The sequence below is a fragment of the Curcuma longa genome, unplaced genomic scaffold (assembly GCF_044706935.1).
Source record: "Curcuma longa cultivar G26 ecotype Majalengka, Jawa Barat unplaced genomic scaffold, ITB_CL_G26_1.1 utg18532_np1212_1030455_RagTag, whole genome shotgun sequence".
Classification (NCBI taxonomy): domain Eukaryota; kingdom Viridiplantae; phylum Streptophyta; class Magnoliopsida; order Zingiberales; family Zingiberaceae; genus Curcuma; species Curcuma longa.
This window is the reverse complement of record NW_027435598.1, coordinates 303259-326604: the sequence shown is the minus strand read 5'-3', so window position 1 is coordinate 326604 and position 23346 is coordinate 303259. Positions and strand designations below refer to the sequence as shown.

The window sequence follows — 23346 nt, the reverse complement described above, 5'->3', positions numbered from 1 at the left end:
GATACGGTCAACCTTCAGATCCTGAGATTGCGTTCCGATCTGAGCGAGCAGCCATTTGATTTGTGGACGCCGTGGCCATCCGACGCAGCCATCGGGCTTTGCTTCATGTTGCTCTTTCCGCCCTCCGCCCGCCTCCTTCGATCGAGTTTCGCGAAATAGCAACTGTAACTGTTTCCTCCTCCCCCGCCGCCGTCGCCGTCGCCGCTGCGGGCGCAGCTTTAGTTGTTATATTTTGGCCATGATCTCCTCTTCCTCCTCGACCACCGACGCCCCGCGAAACCACAAATCCACCGCCACCAGGGCGAACCAGAATAATGCTACTGCCGGGCTCGTCGTTCCTGCGCAGTCAGTTCTCTCCCCGTCCCCGTCGCCTTCCTCCTCCTCCAGCGTCTCCTCCCACCGCCCCTGCTCCTCCTCATCCGGCGGAGGAGGAGGAGGAGCAGGAAGCGGCGGCGCCAGCCAGGCCTGCGCCGTCTGCAAGTTCCAGCGACGGAGATGCAGGCCCGACTGCCTCCTCGCGCCGTTCTTTCCTGCGAAAGACGCCGCCAAGTTTCAGAACGCCCACCGCCTGTTCGGCGTCAGTAACATCCAGAAGATCGTCCGCCCGCTCGACCCCCGCCAGCGCGCCGTCGCTATGGAGACCATCATCTACGAGTCTGACATGCGCGCCGCCGACCCTGTATCCGGTTGCCTCGGCGTCATCCACCAGCTCCAGTGCCAGCTCCGCCATGACTACGCCGAGCTCGAGTTCGTCCTCAATCAGCTCAACGCCTGCCGCGCGGCCGCCGCCCAGCAACAGAGGCCGGTACCGGACCCCGTCGCCCTTCAGGCCGCCGGTGTCATCGCAGATCACGACGAACTGAACGGCATCTTTGCCCCTCCTGCGATGATCCACCATCCACAGCAAGCCGATCACGATCATTTCAGCAATTACGTCTGCTACGACGACAAGGAACAGAGCGTGCTGGTTCCAAATTCCGGCATCAATAACGCTGCTAATTTTAACGACGACGCCATTAATGAACAGCAGAAATACTTGAGCCTGCAGCCGTTTCAGATGCACGAGGGGGACGCCATCGTCAATCAGCATGCGGCTTTGATCGCCGACGACGATAACGAATTAGCTCTACAAGACGGCTGCAGAATGTTCGGTCCCATGCGCTGCAGGTAATTAAAACTGATCCCTAATTAATTAATTAGTTCCCCTAACCCCTAATTAATAAACTCATTATCATAGTTAATTAGTTAATAGGTCGAAACCTTAAACCCTAACCCCTCTTTGCTCCAAAAGATGGAACGAAGAATGAAAGGAATTCAAAGAAAAAAATGGGTAGTTTTTTTTTTTGTTATCCTAAAAAAATAACTTAATCTTGTAAATTCTTACATTTTTTTTTACATATATATTTTCAATCCTTGCACATATATATATATATATAAATTAAACTGCTTTTTAATTTGATGGTGCAGCTTACAAGTAGATCCATTGCTTGAGGGGCAAAACCCAGTGGAATACGTGCAGGAGCACGATCTGAAGGGCGCTGCCTCCTTATTTAGCCTCACACACTACAACACTTGATTTTTCTTCTGTCCCATTCTTAAACTTATTTCATTACCTGTCAATAATTTATTGAGATTTTTTTTTTCAATAAATAAACTCCTCGTTAGATTAATAAGTGACTTCTACTCTCCATCCCAGTCTCTTATTGTTTTTTGAAACTTGCATTGTCAATATGCATAAGCTCAATTAAATAAATAACATTAACTAGTTAATTAAATTAGTTATATAAATTATATATATATGTGTGTGTGTGTGTGTGTGTGTGTGTGTGTGTGAGATTTATTAATATTCATGAATAAAGTTATAAATTATTAGTGAATAACATTGATAAACAGTATACATAAATAAAATTTATAAATCAAGTATTTCAATAGGGAGTCTTGTAATATCAAACTCATAATATAATTTTTTTAAATAATCTCAAATTGAAAGTTTGATAACCTTCAAATGAATCAAACTTAAATTTATTATATAAAATCAAACTAAACTTAATAATCATTTATTCATTTTAGATACAACCTAATTTGATTCGATTATTTTATTAAAACAACTTGAATAATATAAATCTTGACTCATATGCAAATGCCCTCCATCGACAATACCACTTTTGTTTCTCTTGTTTCCTTCCCTTTGGTCTCCTATGTACTAATTATTTTAATATGTCATATCAGTTAAATTATAGCCACTATCATTAGAATGAGAATATTTTTTATAAAAACATGATAATAAAAGTTGTCCTTTGATTTTTACTAATAGAATTTTTTTTTCATTTAGATTTCCAACGACAAACTACAAACAGCTGATAGATTCAAAAAAAAAAAAAAATCTCACCCTCCTACAGATTTTAATTATTTTATTTTTTATAAATCTAGATATTCAACTTTTTAAATTAAACACAAAAATTTTCCATCTACTATCAAAATAAATTAAAAAGCATAAATGATTAGAGGACCAAAATTTAGTTCCTTCAGAGCCAGCAGTTCCAGTCTAGACGACATTAATACCATCAACGTCAGCTTCTGCCAAGGATCTGTCTGCTCAGCTGTTATTCACTTCGGTCTCCCCAATCAGAACACTCGATTCATGCAAGTCGGAAGATTCCATAGAAAAAACAAAGAAAAAAGAAAAAAAAACAAGAAAAGTCAAAACACGAGCACAGGAAAAACTCGAGCCAGACAAAACGAAGATACCAGAAATACGCCATTGACGACGCCACAACCAAGGAAACTCAAAGCAGAGCAGAGTTCGAACGAGCGTGCTTGACCTGTCGACGTCGAGCAAATTTGACTACAAGCAGATCGAAGTCCTCACCCAAGTCTTTGCCCCAGCCCACACTCATCATCATCATCGTCGTCGTCATCATTCTGCAATAAGCTTTAATATATAGCTAACGGAGGCTAGGGATGCCTAGTTCTTCGCCTCCCTTGCTCGCCATGTCGGACGGGAAACTGGAGCGAGGTTCGTCGTCGGCGTTCGAAGTCGACGACTATCTCGCGTTCGCAGAGCATGAAGCGGCTGAAGTAGAGCAACACAGTTTAGCCGCGCAGGGTCATAGAGATCACAAGATCAGCAATTATAAGTAAGCAGATGTATTGTCTTTGTTATTGTTGGCTTTAGCTTAATGATCGAAACGAGTTTCGATATTGACATGGATGCAGAGGGAAGAACGGAAGCAGCTCTTGTAATTTGAGGAGGAGCAGTAGTAGTAATAGCAGTAGTTTCAGAGTTGCATTTATAACCAAGTCTGAGAAAGAGATACTGGACGATGGGTACAAGTGGAGGAAGTATGGGAAGAAGGCAATAAAGAGCAGCCCCAACCCAAGGTAATCACTTTGATTCCTCATATATATGCTTTTCATTTTGAATCCTACACTAAATTATGGGTTTTGAATCCAATTATAAGTCTATTTTTTTTCATATATGTGCAGAAATTACTACCGTTGCTTGGGCGAAGGCTGCAATGTGAAGAAGAGAGTGGAGAGGCACCAAGAGGACCCAAGCTTTGTGATAACCACGTACGTTGGAGTGCACACCCACCACGCCCCTTTGCCTTCGCTGCTACTATAATATTTCATCAAATGCAAATGCAAAATCAAATTCAAAATTCTCATATACATGTTTACTTGGTAGATCCAGATAACAGTCAGTAGTCATGTTTAAGTAAACACATGTAACCAAGCATTCTGTTCTGCTCATTCATTTTTTTGATAGCTGAAAAAGTGAATCTTCTTTCGATACAATGTCTAAGGTTATCTGAAGAACACAACTAGAAAATGCAGAGTATGGTGATCATCTATGATCCCTAACAACACTGTCTGTGATTAAGCAGGTTTGTGATAATTGAAGCTTTGTCAAACTGCATTTGCAGGCACTCATTGTCATTGTATCGATAAGAACAACTCTATATAACACGAATGAGGCAGATAAAGAGGTATTTCTTCTGAGATCATATTGAAGTTCTGAAATTGTTAATGCAATAGTAGCAACTGTAGGAAGAGAGAACAGAAACTTCAACTCACTTCGAGTAAGGAAGAGTAGTGTTCTTCAGACTTTGCCACTCCTTGCGAACTTCGTCATCTTTGTTAGGATCGATTTCGGCAAATTTCCAGATGGTAATGTCAAGTTGACTGCCAAAGAACTACCACAGATAAGGAGAATAACTAAAACAAGATGCTCTTAAAAGTTCAGTTCTGATTTTGGCATGATCACAATTACCATTTGCTTAACCAAGATACTCTTTGATTGATCCGCCATCTCGAGTCACAACATCTAAGCCATGGCATTGGAGAAAGGAATACAATGATCTGCTGCCATGACAAAGTGTCATGCAGAAATCTCTTCCAATCCTGTACCAACTACCAAGCATATTGTTGATTCACCAAATTATGCTTGGTTTGTCAGTTTTTTATGCTATAAGAATATGTCACATTAACATGGACAACCTTTGGACAATAAAACACAACTTATTAGATACCTAGCTATCATCTGTTTTTTCATGATTCTACCAATGCATTGGCCCCAAGCCACAGGATTATGCGATAGACAAGCATGCTGACAATTGAATACTAATAATAGTTTCATAGATCATGTTTCAAGGATACGATACTAATTCACATGGTACTGATAATAAAGCCTTTCAACACACTTATGTGGATAGAACACACTAAGACTATGAATAAACTTGTCAAACTCAATAACACCAATTTTCTTTTCGTTAAGGAGATCAAAAACCTAGAGAAATCATTGGATGCACAGTACTAAAGAAATGCAAATTGGCTTCGAATTATCAATAAGCTGTGCTGTGCTGTGCTGTGTAAGACTACCAGAAAGAATCACCCTCCAATTCGAATGTTAAATTTGGTGCATGAAATCAAAGCAAAGCAACATGACTTCATTTATGGTAAAAGCCATCCAACGTGACCCAAGTTCAAAGGAAGGCAAAATCTCAATTCATTACAAGAAGAGAACACGGTAAATAAAAAGATGGAAGGAAGAAGCAACGAGTCCCTTGGAACCATTGTTGTTTGGTAAAGAGTTGAAGCATTAAAATCCCCTTAACCATGAGATAATGCTTCGCGAGGATACCTGCTTGATTGAGGGGGAAGGAAACAATGGAGGAGATGTTACAGAAAACAAGTTTTTTGTAGGGGAAGCAAGGAGCAGAGGAGAGTTCACCTCAAGGAGTTTGAGAATGGTGAGCACGATTTGCAGATTTCAAATGCCTTTTTGGTAACCACGAGCATCACATTCATATAAAAAAATATATTATTAGAGATGCTTACATCACTTGGTGGATCTAGTTGAGAATAACTATGTCAAAGTAAATAAGTATGATCAAACATGCTCTTGTTATTCATTCTTGAAACAGAAAATGATACTTCAAAATTGTCTGTTTTTTCACTACATTACCTAAGATTTTAGCCAAGGAAATACTTTATATAGATATATACATAGATGTTAATTGAAGCGTACATCCCTTGAAATGCAAAAAAGAAGAAATTTGGTTTTTGATCCTTTTGTTCTACCCAAATACAAACAGAAAATGCAAAGTATTACAATGTGCAACTGTGCTTCCTGTATATCTGAACATTAGTTGAAGTTTTCATTTCGAGGAAGAAAATCCTGTAGGAGCATGTATGATCTCTCAAGAGTGAGGCCACCCGTCCCTGTCCATGTGATGATCATCATTTGCATCCTCTTGATAATCATCATCCTGGATACCAAAATGACAAGATATTGATCCATCATGGAATTGATAAGGGTTTGCAATAAAACATCTTTATGAGATGAATGATCTACATAGCAAAATGATAGAATACAGAAATTATTGTTGATTATATGCAAGTGGAAGAGTGTGAAAATTTAAAAGGAATAAGTTTACCAAATGGAAGACAATGATAACTTTAGGTTTATAAGCGTTGAAAGAATATTTGTTGCCGCAACGAGTGACCTCTTTGGTCATGGGTTTGGCGTGCTCTTTTCTTTTAATGCATGCCTTTAGTCCTTAAGTATGCAATCAGTTTCTCAGACTAGTCATGGCATTGAACTACGAAATGGAACAGTACAAACTGTAAAATATCTTAAGTTGTTAGTGTACAACAAACTTATCCCCTCCTTCCAAACAAAATAGTAATGAAATCTGTAGGTTAGTCATGACAACAACTGAAAGAACTTGGATGTTGCAATTTCTCAATGATTATTTCAGTTTGTTCCACCCACTATGTCCTGGAAATGAGCAATGAGTTACTCTATTACACAAGCAATCAGGAGTATCCTAAATATGAAAATAAGACTATTTGACTCTGAAAGCTAAATGAATGCACAAAAGAAAGGTTGAAAGAAGAGATTGCCTGATCGGTATCCATGCTAGTTGGTTGTTCATGGAATTGAACACTTGGAGCATGTTGAAGGCTGGAAAGAGTTTCTAGTAACTTTACTTTTGTAGCATCCAAAGACCTGCGTGAATTCTTATTTTCCATATTGCTTGGGACAGCATGAATAGTGAACTCCGGGCCAAAATATCCTATATATTCATGATTAGGCATCTCATCATCTAATTCAACTCCCAATGCAACCCCTGTCTGCACAAAAGTTCATACTGATTGTAGTTAGAACTTAGAATAAAGGCTAAGAAAAACTGAGTTATAACTTATTGAAGAACATTTGCTGTGGTTACTTGAAAAAGAGGAAGAGAGAGAGAGAGAGAGATTTTAAGGTGTGTGAAAGAAATTGGTGTTTTGCAAGGAAATGAAAAAATAAATACTATTTGAGAACCTCTTCCATTTCTGCAATATTTAGGTGGAGATTTTAACCAATGTGAAGATGTAAATCTGGTAGCAGAAATCATTAAAACAAGAACACCTGAAGTAATGAGCATGACATGCATAGAATTAAAATGGACCTGTTTCTTTCCAAAATCTGAGTTTTGCTTGAGTTGGTAACAACAATCTTATAGGTAAGTACATAATTATCAGATTAGTTGAAATTGAGGAATAAGACAGCACAAGGCGAACCATATATTCTAACTACAAGATACGTAAATTCTCACCTCATAGCACCAACAACGAGCGACATTGCGTAAGGTATACCCGCCGCCACCAAGCAACAAGAGTGGCACATTAAAAGATCTCATGTATCTTACACAGTCAGCATGGCCCTTAACAGAAAGGTTGAAGCAGCCCAACCTATCTCCAGATAAGGAGTCAGCACCGCATTGAAGTACTACAGCATCAGGCCTGAAAGCTTCCATAACTTTCTCCATAATAGGTTTGAATACATAATGGTAGCTCTCATCATCGATACCTTCATCCAAAGGCACGTTTATAGCATAATGTTGTCCTTTTCCATATCCAATATCACCTATGTGCCCTGTGCCAGGAAAATAATCTCCAAACTTATGGAAAGAAACTGTCATTACTCGATCAGTTATGTAGAAGGCCTCCTCCACCCCATCTCCATGGTGGATATCAATGTCCACATAGAGAACTCGCTGCAAAAATGAAACAAATGAGTGTCATCAAAAGGAGAATTTGTTTAAGCTCCCTAGAAGAGCTTCTTCGTTGTATAATAACAATAGGTTAAGCCGTATTAGAACATGATTAGAACATGGATAAGGTTTTTGGCCTGACGCGTTGTGTTGTTCCAGAGCTTCAACATATGAGAAAGAACAACTTCAATCCGATTACAATGATAAATTAGGTGTACGAAGCGAAGAAAAAACAGAGTCATGACTTCATTTACTGGCTTAATGGTGAAAACCATCCAACTTAGCCCATCATTGAAGGCCGGTAAAATCTTCACTCGTTACAAGAACAATATTAGAGAAGAAAATAAGTAAAAACGACGGCAAGAAGAAGCAACGAGTCCCTTCCAAGTTCCAATCATTGCTGTTGGCAACTCTGGGATGATGCTTCGCTCGGATATTAGCTTGAAAGGAGGCGGCGAAGGAAGAAGGAAAGATAAACGACAAGGAATTGAGGGGAGGGAAAAAGATGCCATTAACCTATGTTAAAGACTAGCGAATAAATTGGCATGCTGGCCAAGGAAAGGATGTCCGAGGGTAAGGTAAGAAGCAGAGCAGGAGCTCTCACCTTGTGGACCTCGAGGAGCTTGAGGATGGCGAGGACGATGTCGTTGACATAGCAAAATCCCGAAGCTTCGCTGCGCTTCGCGTGGTGGAGGCCGCCGGACCAATTGATGGCGATGTCGGCGCGGCCGCTGTTCAGTTCCCTGGCGGCGCAAACGGAGGCGCCGGCGTAGGACTGACAGAAGTCGAAGAGGCCGTAGAATACGGGGCAGTCATCGGACATGTTAAATCGGCGGAGGATGTCAGCGTCGAGGAGCCGATCGGGGTTGGCGGAGCGGAGGAAGGCGATGTAGTCGTCGGCGTGGAAGCGAAGGAGGTCTCTGTTACTGGCCGGAATGGGGCGAAGGACCCGCATCCGGTGGAGGAGGCCGTATCCCTCAAGGAGGGAGTGGGTCATTCGGACCCGGTGAGGCTTCATCGCGTGCCCCTGCCCGTAGTAGTAATTCCCTATCTCCGGCTCGTAGAAGTAGCACACCCGCCGCTTCCCTGCGTCTGCCATAATTTTCAACGGCGCTCGCCGAGGTCAATGTCGCCGGCGAGAGGAAAAGGGCGAAGGAGAGGAAGAGGCGAAGAGCGAAGGAAAGAGCGGAAGTGCGAAGCAGATACGCCTCTTTGTTATTTATATCGTGCAACGAATACTTTATTATTATTATTATTATTATTATTATTATTATTATTAAGGGTAAAAATTATAGGTACCGCGTTAAAAATCCTAAATCTATTGGACGAGTGAGGTGGAGACTTGATTAGTTATAGACTTAAAAATATTTTTAAAATATTTTTATTTTACTAATAAAAATATTTTTAAAATAAAAATATAATAAATATGTTTTTGATAATTTCTATTTAAAATATAATAAATCATAATTAAATCGAATGATAGGGCCAATGAACACTTCGACAAGGTTAAAAATAAGTTTCATTTGTTTTAATGTTTATGAATAAAAATATTTATTGTCATATATGAAATTCAATTATATATTTTTTAAATTCTTTAATTTGAATATATATATATATAACATATAATAATTTATAAATTTTTATAATCTTAAATAATTCATAATAATTTATAAAAAAATAATATTGTTATTGGAGTAAATTCTCATGTGAGAATAAAAAAAGAATGGATTAATTTAAAAATGATTAAATTATAAGGTTCGATATGAAAATAAATATGCTAAATAATAATTTAGTAAGAATTTAATTAATTTTATTATTTATTATTAAAATAGAAAATATTAATTATAAAATAAAAATAAATTAAATCTTTAATTATTATCGTCATTTTATTCTTTAATTTATTTTCCAATTCAGAGTTATCTTTAATTTTTGTCTTTTAAGGTATTGTTTATTTGGAAGGATAGAAATAAAAACTACTAAAATATTTCCATGATGATAATTTTTTCCTATTTATTTTGCAATAAAATATAATTATTTTTCTTTCTTCTATTTATCTACATACGGATTACAAATCCATCTATGGATTATTTTTTTTTTATTATTTTTGTGTTCATCCAAATAGGATGGAAAATAATTCTATGATTGTATGTATCTAAAGTATAAAATAATTTTTATATTTAATTTTTTAAATATGATATATTTTGAAAATTGACATATAAAATATTAATATTGACGAGATGGGTAGAAAATTTCTTTTTTTTTTCATTCCATCTTGTTGACAATTATATGATTTACTCCTTTCTCCATTATTTATCTTGTTTATGATTAAGAAAAATAAAATAAATGATCATGACCGATCGTATGGGGCCGTTGGAACGACAAATTCCAATCTTTTGTAGAAGAAAAAAAATAAAATGAAATTAATCAACTAATTGTTTGATTTAATCCAAAAGTGTTTGTTATATTTTGGTAAAATTTAGAAAATAATTAGAGAACATGGACCAAAAACTTCTGCACTGCCATTTGAAGCTTTAATTCTCTATAAATAGCTCATGATGTTGAATTAGGAGGACAAATTATTAAAGGGATAAATTAGATAAGAATTGAGATTTTTTTTTTGGTTTAAACGTAAAATCAATAGAAAAATTATTTCCATAATCTATCTATGGATTGCTATACAAAAACTTTTTCACATTGGGAAGCTATTATGGAGATGGAACCGTACATTGATTGCATTTGTTTCTAAATCAACACATGCTAGTAAAGTTTCACTGACCTACATTTTGCTGTATAATTTTTTATATAGTTATTTTTAAAATATTGGCAAGTAGGATTTCAGGCACCATGAATTAAATTCTATATTAATCTTGGGGTGATCGGTCCGGCCCTATAAAAATTTCCCATTGACCATCAATTCTATATCAATTTTAGATGACATTTGTGAAGGGTAGATTTATTTACGATGATATTCATTTGGCCCAATAATTTTCAGAAGATACGAGAAGAATAAGATAAATAAGATATCAATCTTGATTGGGAGAATGGAAAATGGAAGTTATTAATATATATATATATATATATATAATTTTTAAAATAAAAAATAATTTAATTACTCGTGTAGTAGTGTAGTGTGTCAGATAAAAAGTACAGAATAATAATTATTTTTCTTATTTTAAATTTTTTTGATATATTTAATATATAACACAACTCCTAAATTAAAAAAAAATTAAATAACTTAATTTAAAAAATAAATAAAAATTAAAAAAATAAAAATACTATTATTCATGTTGCGCGTTCGACATCCTTTCGGGCGCGTCGATTATTCCATCGCGGATAATTCTTTTATAAAAAAAATAGAATCTATCATCATCTCAATAATTTTACACAATTGATCATATAATTATTTATAAAAAAAATAAATCAAAAAATTGTAATCGATCACATCGTAGACAACTCACACGTTATAAATGGCAGACAACTCACACGTTATAAAGCGTCCCTCTGTAAATATCCTAATCCGGCATCCTATTTTTTAAATTATTAAATCATGCCTAGATTTTTTAAAATACTCCATGAAAGCCCCAAATACGCGTTTAATTGGCCACCCCTTCATTATCCTACTTTTGCGTCAACGAGGAACGAATCCCTACTTTGTTCCCTTCTCCGGCGGCTACCTGGTGAGTGATCTCCAAGCGCTATGTTGTTCTTCGTATACCTTCGCTCAATTCGCCGGTTTCCTTCTCGATCTGCGGCGTCTCTCCTTAGCTTCCACCATGTTTCTTCGATGCGGCAGTCGATTATTTTTGCTCCTTCATTTTCTGATCGAAATTTCACTATTTTTTAGGAAATTCTTGTAGCGTGCTACTCCTGTACAGTTTCGTGTCTACTTATTCTTGGTGGTTTGGAAGTAAACCTACCCCTGACGCCATTACTTTTTTCCTCATCCACCAATATTAGGGTTAAATCTCAAAGTCGGTCAACTTTAGCTCTTATCCACTCTTCTGTGGCGGTCATTGATCTGCTATTTCGTGGAAAAAAACCCCATCCACGTTGACTTTTTGGTAAGATGTGTTTTATATCATATATAAAAGCGATCTTACATGGTTTATCTGAATCCGCTGCGCTTCTTTGTAGTCTTCTTTAAGTTTGCTCGTCAAATTTCTGGTAACTCTGAAACCATATTGTCCTTTTTTTTGTGTTTTTTCGCAGGAACATCTTATTAGGCTTGCACAGAAGGTGAGAAGTTTCTTTCTACGTGCAATATTATTTTGTTTTTCTCTTATCAAGAACAATCTCTAAAGTGCACATAAAAAGTATTGGTTGATTTCTTAGCTATTTTATCTGTACAGACTGATAGAAAAGAAACACTAAGACATTTAACTCGTTTTGTTATTCACCAGGGGAGTTGGATGACAACTCGAACCTTACATTTATGAGAATGTTTTTTTTTATTTTATTACGTGAAAGCTAGTTATTGGTAGTAAATCATAGAATTACATCCTTAATTTGTTTTGAGCATCACAAACCTATATTAGTTCTTGTAATTTGTAAAAGAAATTCTACTAGGAAAATATCAGAGCTTGTAAGATGTTTGATGATTTAATAAGGTAAAGTTTCATAATATTTTTTCCTTCTCTAAATTAAATTTCTAATATCCAATATATCAGTTTTCTTTTTTATACATGACCCTAAATTTATTCAGACCACCACTGTCACTGCATTCACTGTTCGGACTATAAAATATACATTCCTACTGCCTTACCCTTTTGTGAAATTGCACTTGTGCCTTGCTCTCTCTCCCTATCGATGTTAATGAAATTGAGGTATTAAGCAGCAAGTTAATTCATACTCTATGTTCATCTAAAATTAATGTTCAACTAATATTATCAACTGAAATTCTAGGTGGTAAACAATGGGACAACTGCTTTGCTGTGTGCAAGTCGATCAAGCCACTGTCGCAATTAGCGAGCAATTTGGCAAGTTTGATGCTGTCCTTCAGCCAGGATGCAATTGTGTGCCATGGGTTTTTGGTAAGCGAATAGCTGGTCATCTCTCACTGAGATTGCAACAGTTGGATGTCAAGTGTGAAACAAAAACAAAGGTATATCTGTGTCCATGGTGGATATTTTTTATCATGTTAGTTTAAAATTATATTTTCCAAATTATTATGATTACATATAGGCTGTAAATAGCAGGTTTTTATCTTCTCCAAGCTAATTGTGTGCATTTTTTTTTCTTTTTGCCTTTTCATGGGCTTTTGCTTCGATTACAATGCACAGAAAGAAAAGAAATATAATTAACCTTTTGAATTACAACAGTTGGATGTCTCTAAAAGGCCTTTTTTTTTTTTTTCTTTGACCTCTACATGCCAAAATTGTTGATGTTGTTTCTTTTATTGAAGATTCTATAGTTAATATTCTAATTCACATCTTACCTACCTTGGTGTGATTCAATTCTAGTGCACTCTGGTGCGCCATCTGAAAGCACATGCATTGCCGCTTGAAATGAAATAGATGGAACTTGTAGAAGTCATTCTCATCTATTAATAACTGAGAGGGGCATTCATAAACAGGTTGATGCAAATAAAATATATCACTTTAAAATTTACTTGGAGGTGCGGAAAGAGAAACTGTGGAAAAGTTTCCCTTGCATGCATGCATCCTTCGTTTACTTTCGAAATTTTTAGGAAAGAAAGGAAATTTCATCCATCCGTGGATCTTTTTTTCTCCAAAATCTATCACCCCGAAATCGGGCGGAACGCGGACGGACGGACGGACGAAAAATAAAAAAAAACGCCGCTGCTCGTCGAAGTCATGGCGCGTCACCGGCAGATCAAACGGAGGTGGTCGCTTCTCTCCTCTCCGACACCGACGCGAAGGTGTTCGTCGCCCTTCCCCGCACGCTCCCTCTGTCCCTTCTCCGTGCAGCCTCGTCCGCGCGCTCTCTTCTCGGGTTCCCGGACGTTCCGCCGCCAGCAGAAGGAGCCGAACCCCTAGCGTTCCAGGCGTCGAGGCTTCAGCAGTTTCCCACCTCATTGCGTCGATCGCAGGCGGCTCGGATGATTTGGAATCGCAATTGCGCCTGCTGAATCTGACCCCTTCCCACGCCCTGGTTCTGGAGGTTCTCCGCGCGTCGAACGATCGTGTTGTCTTGGCGTTGCGCTTCTTCCACTGGGTTTTGGATTCTCACCCTGACTTCCGTCCTAATTCTGAGGCTTATAATCAGATGGTATGCAATCTCGGTCTCGTTGATGATTACGACAGCATGCATTGCATGTTAGTCCAGCTCTCCTCCATGGGGTATTCTCTAACCGAAGTGGCTTTCTCCTTCCTGTCGCGGTAGCGGCGGCCGGAGGAGGGTCATTTTGATTCGGTGGTGGAAGAAGAGTGGCAGAGACAAAGCTGGCGGAGTAACAATCCTCCGCCTTCGCCCATCTCCGCCGCCAACATCGCGATGAAGATCGAAGAGATGAATCAATACAGGCATTAAAAGGGGAAAGCAGTTCCCGCACCGCCTTCGCCCATCTCCGCCGCCAACACCGCCTCCTACTCTGCTCCTCCTCATCCTCCCTCTCCCCTGCGGCGGAATGCTTTTCCGCCGTTTACTTTTTTTTTGTCTTTGACCTCTACATGCCAAAATTGTTGATGTTGTTTCCTTTTGAAGATTCTATAGTTAATATTCTAATTCACATCTTACCTACTTTGGTGTGATTCAATTCTAGTGCACTCTAGTGCGCCATCTGAAAGCACATGCATTTCCGCATTAAATGATATAGATGGAACTTGTAGAAGTCATTCTCATCTATTAATAACTGAGAGGGGCAGTCATAAACAGGTTGATGCACATAGAATATATCACTTTAAAATAAGTCTTTCCCATAAATGAAACCTATTCAGGATGTGTAGTAAATATATCTTATATTGTCTGAAATATGATTTATTTTATTTTAAATATGCTATTTTCAATACACTTTGCCATTGTTTTTTGGTGTTTTAGTGAAATCACCCATGAGATCATTGACTGAGGCACACCCCTCTTTTATGTGCTACACCATGCAAGCTGATAAAATCATTGACTGAGGCACACAAATACGTCTTTTATGTCACAGTTTTTCATAGGTCTCATCAGCTATCAAGTAGTATTTGCCTTATAAGTCTCCATCACAACATCATCACAGTATTTGTGAGGGGTAATTCCTATTAAATCTATGTAGTCTGCTTTATGCTGTTGTTCATTTTGCTAACATTTCTCTTCCTATATTTGTGATCCCATAAACTAGGTGAATTGTGCATTTGACAAGTACCGTGACCTTCTCCTGTCGCATTTTATGTTTTCAGTTAATTCTAAACTTCCAAAGCTCTCTCTGACCATTTCCCTGATGCATATATATTCAGGATACAGATAATGTTTTTGTATCTCTTTTTGGTACTGTAAATTGAACGGCATTGTGCATTTGGCAGGCGATTCGACTGTTCAGTAAATGTTAAAACTTATCATGTTATCTGTGCTCATTTCTCTTGTCCACCTGTTATGCATGCAGGATAATGTTTTTGTAAATGTCATTGCCTCAGTGCAATACCGTGCTATGGCCAACAAGGCTAGTGATGCTTTTTACAAACTGACCAATACAAGAACTCAGATTCAGGCTTATGTCTTTGATGGTATGGTTTTGTAACCTTGTCTTGTGTTCAGATGTGATTCATAGCACAAGCACAACAATGAAATATTTCTAGTTGAATGTTCTTGTCTGACATAGCATTCATGTATCCAGTAATCAGAGCCACGGTACCAAAGCTCAATCTGGATAATGTATTTGAGCAGAAGTCTGAAATTGCAAAAGCAGTTGAGGATGAGCTGGAAAAAGCTATGTCAACTTATGGATTTGAAATAGTGCAAACATTAATTGTAGATATTGAGCCAGATGAACATGTAAAACGTGCAATGAATGAAATTAATGCTGGTACATCTCTGAATTCCTCAAAAGTATATTTTTCAACATCCTTGGTCTATATAAAGTCGTGATTCATTTCCATGATTCCAAACTATTGCTTTACATGATCCTGAAATGAGATCCTTTCAGCTGCAAGATTGAGGGTTGCTGCAAATGAGAAGGCAGAAGCTGAGAAGATCATCCAGATAAAGCGGGCTGAGGGCGAGGCAGAGGCCAAGTATCTCTCAGGCTTAGGCATCGCTCGACAACGCCAAGCCATCGTGGATGGACTCAGGGACAGTGTCTTAGGCTTCTCTGGAAATGTTCCAGGCACCTCACCAAAGGATGTGATGGACATGGTGTTGATAACTCAATATTTTGACACCATGAAGGAGATTGGTGCGTCCAACAAATCATCTGCTGTATTTGTCCCCCATGGACCTGGTGCTGTTCGTGATATCGCACAGCAAATCCGGGATGGCATGCTTCAAGCTTCCTTGAGCAATTAACTATCGTGTCTGACCGAGTCCAAGGACAGGCTGAGGCCGAGGTGCGTTTACATACATGAGCAATGCATTAGTGTTGATGAACTTGTTGCTGTATTGATGTGTGGGGATTGTGTGATATCTTAGTAAGCTGTGAATCTTCTACTACTCTTTTCAAGTATTGTGGTTGTGGGTGATGGTTGCAATACTAGTTGAATGAACTATTAAATGTATATGCTTTTAAATAGCAGTCATTGTTGCAGAATTATAGTCCATATATACATTTTCTGATCCCTGTTTGATATATCTCGATACAATTAACTTAGGCAAGGTAATAACTTAGGAACTCCAAGTGACTAGAAACAAACACAGTTTGGCATGCGAAGCTTTACCTTGAAAGATCAATTACTCTGTGAAGGGTGAATAGTCTATATGTTGTAGTTCTCAGCAAGGGATTTTATTCTGCAGGGTAAATAAATCTTGAAGTGAGGTAGCATACCCCTACCTTTTCTTAGTTGACTACCATTACGTCACGACAGGGTGGCTTTCTATTTTAACTTTTTTTAGTAATTCAGTTTTCAGCTCTTGAATCAGATTAATTCTTAAAATGATCCGTAAGAGAAGTTTTTTTTTGGTATCAGATTAAATTGGAAAACACGAATGATGTGTCATCAATTAATTCATATGTGATGTAGTCACTCTGGGGCGACAGCGTGGCTTGCTAGTTGAATAAGCAGTTGAGAAAACATTTCTTGGATGCTCCAGATAATTAAGAAGACAGCGCGTCGCCGTTACGCGAACGACGAACGGGGCCATTCAAAATTTAAATGCCACAAACTGTCTCGCTATAATCAAGTCCGTTTGGTGAGCGGCCCAGCCCGGCTGCTATAATCCGGTAGTTGGGTGGGCGAGCCGTCCGACATCATCACCGACACCGATCTCCATCGTGACGGCCAGTTTTGTCATCATGAGCTGGTTTTTGCCCGTATCGGCTTCCAATCCGATACGTCGCCACGAATGCCGCGCTATAACGACGTTAAATTAGTGGACCAGTTGCTGGAAGACAGTCAAATCGTCTCCTCTCTCCTCTTTCCTTTTCAATCCGTCCCGCCAGATTACTTACCTAATGCCGGTGTCCCACCTTCTCTGCCAAAAAGGGTTAGACACGTCGGATGGGTGACAGATCGTTGCGACTCTTCGAATTCGCTTAGGGTTCTGGCGTGGTTGGTGGGGCATCGCGGTGAGGATGAGTTGTATCATGCAAAACCACCAAGTTCTAAAATGGCGAATCCGTTGTTGACACGTTTGTAAATGGCTGTTTTGTGTTTTGGATTGGAGTTGCTTGCTTTCTCCGTCGCTTTGGTGCGCTTTCCTTTTTCTTTTCCTTATCAATTTATTTGGAATTTGGATTTTTTTAAAAAAAAATCAATCTTCCTCTGATTTGTTTGCGTTTTGTTTTGTTTTTGGTGTTTTTTTTTATAGATATTTTGACGGGATCTGCTCTCGTTTCCCTTTTACTTTTCAGTGGGACATTATCTTCCGACATCGAGAGTGTTTTCAGCTCATGTTTATTTATTTTATTTTATTTAGTTTTGTCTTCATCGAATTTACCTTGGTAATGTTGTTACTTAGATTTGTTTTTTGTTGACATGTTGTACTGTTTTTGGGCATGTCTTTTGAATCCCTTTGTGAAAAAGGGGTAGTTTCCTTGCCCCATTGACAATTTGTTTGTGCCCAGGCCCCATAAGTATCAAAAGTAGTTATAAAATAAACATTATAGAATTCAAGTATGGAGTAGACAGTTTTTATGATGCAAAATTGAAGAAAATTTTAAAGCATTTATAGTATTACCAAGAATATGAGATAAACCATTTCTTGGTGACATAGATATAATCCTTGGCCTAATGTTCTCTTAGTCAGTTAATTTTTAGCTCTCACAAACAAGGCTATCTCCTGGAGGGAATTATCAAGTTAAAACTCTACATGCTATGGAGGGAATTATCAAGTTACAAGCTATAGCTCGTGGAAGAAAAGTTAGAAGTTCCTTTAGTGGGCTAAAAGTCACTGTAAACTACTGTCAACTAAAGACTGTGGTAAATACAAACTAATTCCTTTTTCTATTTTTGGTTTCTCATAATACATCTCTTTTTTCCTGGTAAATCAAATTGAACCTTTCATTGTTTAATTTGCCTTTCATAACATTGAATCTGACCTCAAAGGCTATCAACTTCATTTTCTGGAAGTTTATGATCCTGGAATAATGTCCTCTAATTCACATTGAAACAAATTATGCTCAAAGAATCAATGCATGTAACTCCACGATGCTTTGAGTGGTTGATTATAATAGTATATGCTAGTGTACCAAAATCATTTTGCTGACATCTATTGTGATAATTATGTTTTGTTATAATCCACGATTTAGTCAATTTAGTGAGATATATTTTCGTTAGCTATTTACTGGAGCTTCATCATATGAGACCCATTGACTAACAGTTCATATACAGGTAACATACTTTCATAGAACTAGGATTTCTTGGAGATATATTTCAAGATAACCAGGCATCATTTGAGATGTGAAATATTCTTGCATGTGTAGAACACAATATTTACAGCTTTCTTGGTCTACATGCATATAGGAGAGGAATTCTCTTTTACTATCAATGATACAGGTAAGGAATCCACTTTGAAAGTCAAGAGTTCCAGTATAATTGTACCTCATCTTGTAGGCTAAGTTGACCGTGATATATGGCAACCTGTTCCATGGTGCCCTCACCACCAGATTCAAGAGTGAAACCAGACAATTTGTCGCATGCTAGTAAAATTCATTAAAAACTTGTTAGTTTCTTATCTAAAGTTTTGATGAACATTCTGAACTGAGGTATCAATCCATGGCCAGCATGTTCACACTTAGTGCTTGTAGCACTGATTATAAGGACAAAGTAGCATTGATCAGCGTAGGAGGAAACCCTAGTCAGTTGACTTGGATGAGGAAGCTCTATTCAATGTCATGTGAATTGTGCATCTTTGCTCACTCGTGGAAGAAGCATTGCACAGATCCTGTAGGTGAGAGGGATAGGGAATCTGTTTATGAGTTTTGGTTACACGAGTTAATGAATAGTTGCTTAAGTGTGTATAGGTTATAATAGTTGTCTTCCCTAGGTTGCATCTGTAGCAATGGTGGTTCTACAATATGTGGATTGGAAGGACCTTATGTAATCAATGTCAACTAAGAGGTGGGTGGCATATGACAGATCAATGTGTTTGTTGAGGTAGGTCACCTCTGCGTGACTCGGTTCAGTTTCAGTCCATAGGATAGGTGGAATGATAAGTTTAACCTGTGCTGACCATGATGGAACAACATTTCTATCTTTGATTTTAGCCAATCCCAAACAGTTGGGATATATGTGGCCACATGATGATGATGTAAAACTTCCTACTATTTAGCCAGTTTTGGGGCTTATAGACAAAGCTTCTCATTTAAGTAAAAAAATGGTCTTCCAATTGGTCTATTTATCGCCATTAGTATTCTCTTTCAATTGACAGAAATGAACTGATTTGAAATGCTGATAGTTGGTAAATTATATACTTCTAACTTTCTTCTTATATCAGGTTTCTGGAATCTTTATCTTAGAGCAACTTTGTTATTAACATGAAATCGTGAGGAAATTCAAAAGTGATCCAATTATTGACAAATGAATTACTAATGTGATATTGTTTCCTATGTTGTGATTTCAGTGTGAATTTTGGATTTCACTATGTTCTTCCCCTTCCATCATGTCACTGGTATCTGTTAGGGAATCCCTTTATGTGATTCTCAAGTTATACTGACCTTTCTAATTTTCCAAATTTAAATTAGGACTCTCAATCCATAAGTGACTGACTATCATAGTTAGTCAAGTTCTCATGTGCATAGTATTAATTGTTTTCTCAATTTCTTTTCAGGATCCGATAGCACAAGATGCTTGGAAAGGGAAGTTTTCATCAAATACATATATATGGAAGGTATATTTGTTCTGTCTACTTTTTTTAAAGCAATTATTCAGGTTAGCTAGTGTGACTGTCTCAACTAAAGCCTTTTGGTGTCAAACATGGCTATTGCTCGATTTGAAAATACAGTTTGGCTCAAACTCTTCTCAGGATATACACTTCCATATCCATGTTGTGTCATACAGTTTGGCTCTATCACTCACACTCAGCATATATGCCTCTTGTACCCATGTTAAACAAGACAATGATGTGGGTATGAAAAAAGAGTCCTAGTAGCTGAAATAAGAAGAGATCTAGAAGGAATATTACCTGGGGATTTGCAGGTCAATCACATCATGCTCGGAGAAAAGGAAGTTTGGCAGTAGGGAAGGAGGGGACTACAGCGGTTGCATTGGGAGGCATCTTATTGGGATAGGAAGAGGAAGGGGGTGTTGCAGCTGCTCGTGTCGGGATATATGGGAGGGGGTGATGGCTGGCTTGGTCCTTCCTTTTATTGTGTTCTTATCCTGTTTGTAGATTGTGTATCATCATAATCTAGTCGTTTCACTGACAACTTCATTTCTTTGTGTGGTTGTGAGTGATGAAAGGATAGGAAAAAGGTAATATTTGTCGGGTAATGGAGGAGAGCACTAGGCCTATTAGGTTATATTTGGGAACATTTCAATAAGCCCTCCAAATTTTTTAGTAATTTCAAACTTCCCCCAAATTATGACATTTCAAAATATCACCAAACCTTTTTTTAAGTCTTTTCAAAATGTCCCTTAAACTATAAACAATAGGTTACATAGATTTGATATATTGGGCAAAAAAACGCGACCCCATGCGCGATCGATCCACGCCGTCTACGCCCGATCGCGATCGACAGCAGACCGTCCAAAATTCGCGATTCCACAGTGTTTTACTCGGACCTTCGCCGCTTACCGGCGTCCGTTTCATCGCCGTCCGACCACCGATTGCCGCCCGACCGGACCCGTTGGAACCGCAACTCACCGGTGGTCCGGCGGGTGCCGGAGTCTGGCCCCGATTCGGCCGGAATCCGACCGAATTCCGGCCGAAATCAGCCAACAGACACTGTTGGCCCATTTCGGCCGGATTCCGGCCGGACTTCCGCCCGGTCGACGCGCCCGCGCCAGGCGTCGACCTCGGCCGGAGTCCGGCCCCGATTCGGCCGGAATCCCGCCAAATTCGATCGAAATCGCCGCCAGACGCTGGCGGTCAATTTCGGCCAGAATCCGGTCGGATTCCGGCGAATCGGCCACCAGCGCGTCTGCTCTGTTTCGGCCGGAATCCCGGTCGGATTCCGGCCCAATCCGGCCGGAATCCGGTGCCGATGTGTGCGCCGTCGAGTTGCGCTTCCAACGAGCCCGGGATGGTGGCCGGCGGTGACCGGACGGCGATGAACGACGGCGATGAATGCGGAGAGGTCCGGAGTAACAGCACGGGAGGTGGGTTTTTTTCGTCCGCGCAGGTATGCAGCCTGATAGGTTACATACATTATATGCTGCAGGCATTATATATACATTTGCTATATATTATATAAACTATATATTACATTATATACATTAATATTTATATTTTTGATCCATTTTCTCCTTGCTCCCATGCCTAATTTGGACCCCACCTTATTATGATGAGTTCCCTTTCCTCTTTTTCTAAAAAAAATGGCTTAAGTGCTTGAATTAATACTGTGTCAGATACCTTCATCTAAGTGCAAGATAGAAGCTTGGTATGGAAGCATTTGGTGACATGCAAAATGCTGCACTGCACTCACTGCTGAACTCTACTGATGGCTTGGCATTCTGTTTTTTACTATACCAATTTGTTTGCTATCTGCTACCATATGTTACATTAGCCTTTGTAAAATTATCATCTTTGTCACCTGTGCTATTAATGCCATGTATCTATGATTTTTTTAATCATTTTTTTATTTTTTTTATTGTTTTCGTATAAACTGATCGACCAACAAATTTCTCTGCTTACGAGTTATTCATGTTCTGCAGCTTCTTCTTCATCAATTCTAAAATCTCTTTAATTACGACAAAGGTGACCCAAATTCAGTCTTCAGCTGGTTAGACAGATGGACCACTATCAGTTTCACAGTGCCAACGGTCAAGTCGAAACGGAGAATTACTTCGAAAGGCCAAGCAAACAGCGCTGTGGAATATGAATCAGGAAAGTCAAGGCGCGTGCGAAATAGTTCTGCCTCAAATGTTGGAGCTGCTCAAACAAATACAAACAATGAATCTGAGAAAATGAAGAGGAATCTGAAAAAGGCGAACAATTACTCGGCAGAAGGCATACCGGAACAAGCACAATCGGAGCTTGAAAGGGTAAAACGTAATTTAAGAAAGATATGCTATTAACGCATTGGAACTTTGCTCTTCTATCTCCTCCACGTCCACACTCTCTCCTCCCACATCATATGGAGAGCACTGTTTTAACGCCCATTAACGGGGCATTGCAGTTGCTCTAAAGGATGGGAACGAGCAACCAGAGATTGGAAGTCAGAAATTGGAAAAAGATATCTGTTGGTTTATCTGAGAATCCTAGTCCCATTGAAATAATGCTCTACTATGAAACTGGATACTGAAAATGTTTCTGGGCCCACAGTAGCAGATGAACAAATTGATGTGCTGCCTGATGATAAACCATCGAATGAAACACAACTATTGCAGGAGATAGATAATGCAGTACAACATAGTGATGGGTGAAGAAGTAAGCTTGAAGGAAGAACAACTTTGTCATGAAATCCAAAAGACCAGGGAGCCTCAGCAGCCAAATCAGAATATCCTGAAAACGGTTTGCCAAATATTCCTGTGCTTCCTAGTTATATGGCTGCAACTGACTGCTAAGGCAAAATTGCCAAATATCTCCAAGGCTATGTCAGGAACAAAAGTGAAATTACTCGCCGACACTCTCTAGGTCTGCCCAATAAGATGGCACAGGCAGCAGTTACAGTACAAGGTAGGGATGTAAATGGTATGATTTCTTGTTATACATATCTATTTACTTTGTTATATTTCACCTGTAATTTGATTAACTCAAAAATATATTTCAACTACTCCTAGCAAGTAGTTTGCTTTTACAATTTTTCATCACTCTTAACCCCATTAATCCTGTTAATTCGTCGAACGGCATAGTAACATGGTGGGCGTGCTATGTGCATGTTATGTTACATTTTTCTTAACCTAACAATGTTACTAGCTAAATGGTGAAGTCTGCAGGATATTCGATTGCACTTCAAAATGATAATTTGTTTTTTTTTTTTTTTGCAAGAAAAATTAGCATTACAAGTGTATGTTGTGCATATAAATAATTAGTACTGGAGTGATATCAAAGTCATTAATATTCTTGGGCATCTGGTTGCGTAGAATTAAATCTATTGCAACTCCACATGCTT

At 38.6% G+C, this 23346-nt stretch overlaps 3 protein-coding genes and 1 pseudogene across 6 annotated transcripts; 3 read left to right on the top strand and 1 right to left on the bottom strand.

Annotated features, from left to right (window-relative positions):
- The first annotated feature begins 2991 nt into the window (after positions 1-2991).
- Positions 2992-4155, top strand: LOC141819687 (WRKY transcription factor 71-like). The gene is made up of 3 exons (XM_074706941.1): positions 2992-3137; positions 3217-3381; positions 3487-4155. The coding sequence occupies exons 1-3, from the start codon at positions 2992-2994 to the stop codon at positions 3623-3625; spliced, it is 450 nt and encodes a 149-aa protein (XP_074563042.1). The 3' UTR covers positions 3626-4155.
- Positions 4156-5210: 1055 nt separating this feature from the next.
- Positions 5211-8714, bottom strand: LOC141819769 (histone deacetylase 19-like). The gene is made up of 4 exons (XM_074707021.1): positions 8149-8714; positions 7107-7547; positions 6409-6639; positions 5211-5771 (listed from the first exon to the last, which is right to left on the bottom strand). Exons 1-4 carry the CDS (start codon positions 8641-8643, stop codon positions 5703-5705), a joined length of 1236 nt encoding a protein of 411 aa, XP_074563122.1. The 5' UTR covers positions 8644-8714; the 3' UTR covers positions 5211-5702.
- Positions 8715-11128: 2414 nt separating this feature from the next.
- On the top strand, positions 11129-16236 carry LOC141819688 (hypersensitive-induced response protein-like protein 1). 4 transcript variants are annotated; one of them, XM_074706942.1, is made up of 5 exons: positions 11129-11221; positions 12447-12645; positions 15085-15205; positions 15316-15504; positions 15625-16236. In XM_074706942.1, the coding sequence occupies exons 2-5, from the start codon at positions 12457-12459 to the stop codon at positions 15981-15983; spliced, it is 858 nt and encodes a 285-aa protein (XP_074563043.1). In that variant the 5' UTR covers positions 11129-11221; positions 12447-12456; the 3' UTR covers positions 15984-16236. The 4 variants fall into 4 exon arrangements, with proteins under 4 accessions (XP_074563043.1, XP_074563046.1, XP_074563045.1 ...); XM_074706945.1 differs by lacking the exon at positions 11129-11221 and adding an exon at positions 11502-11605; XM_074706944.1 differs by lacking the exon at positions 11129-11221 and adding an exon at positions 11653-11708.
- A 740-nt stretch (positions 16237-16976) lies between these two features.
- LOC141819705 (uncharacterized) lies at positions 16977-22798 on the top strand (annotated as a pseudogene).
- Positions 22799-23346: the final 548 nt, after the last annotated feature.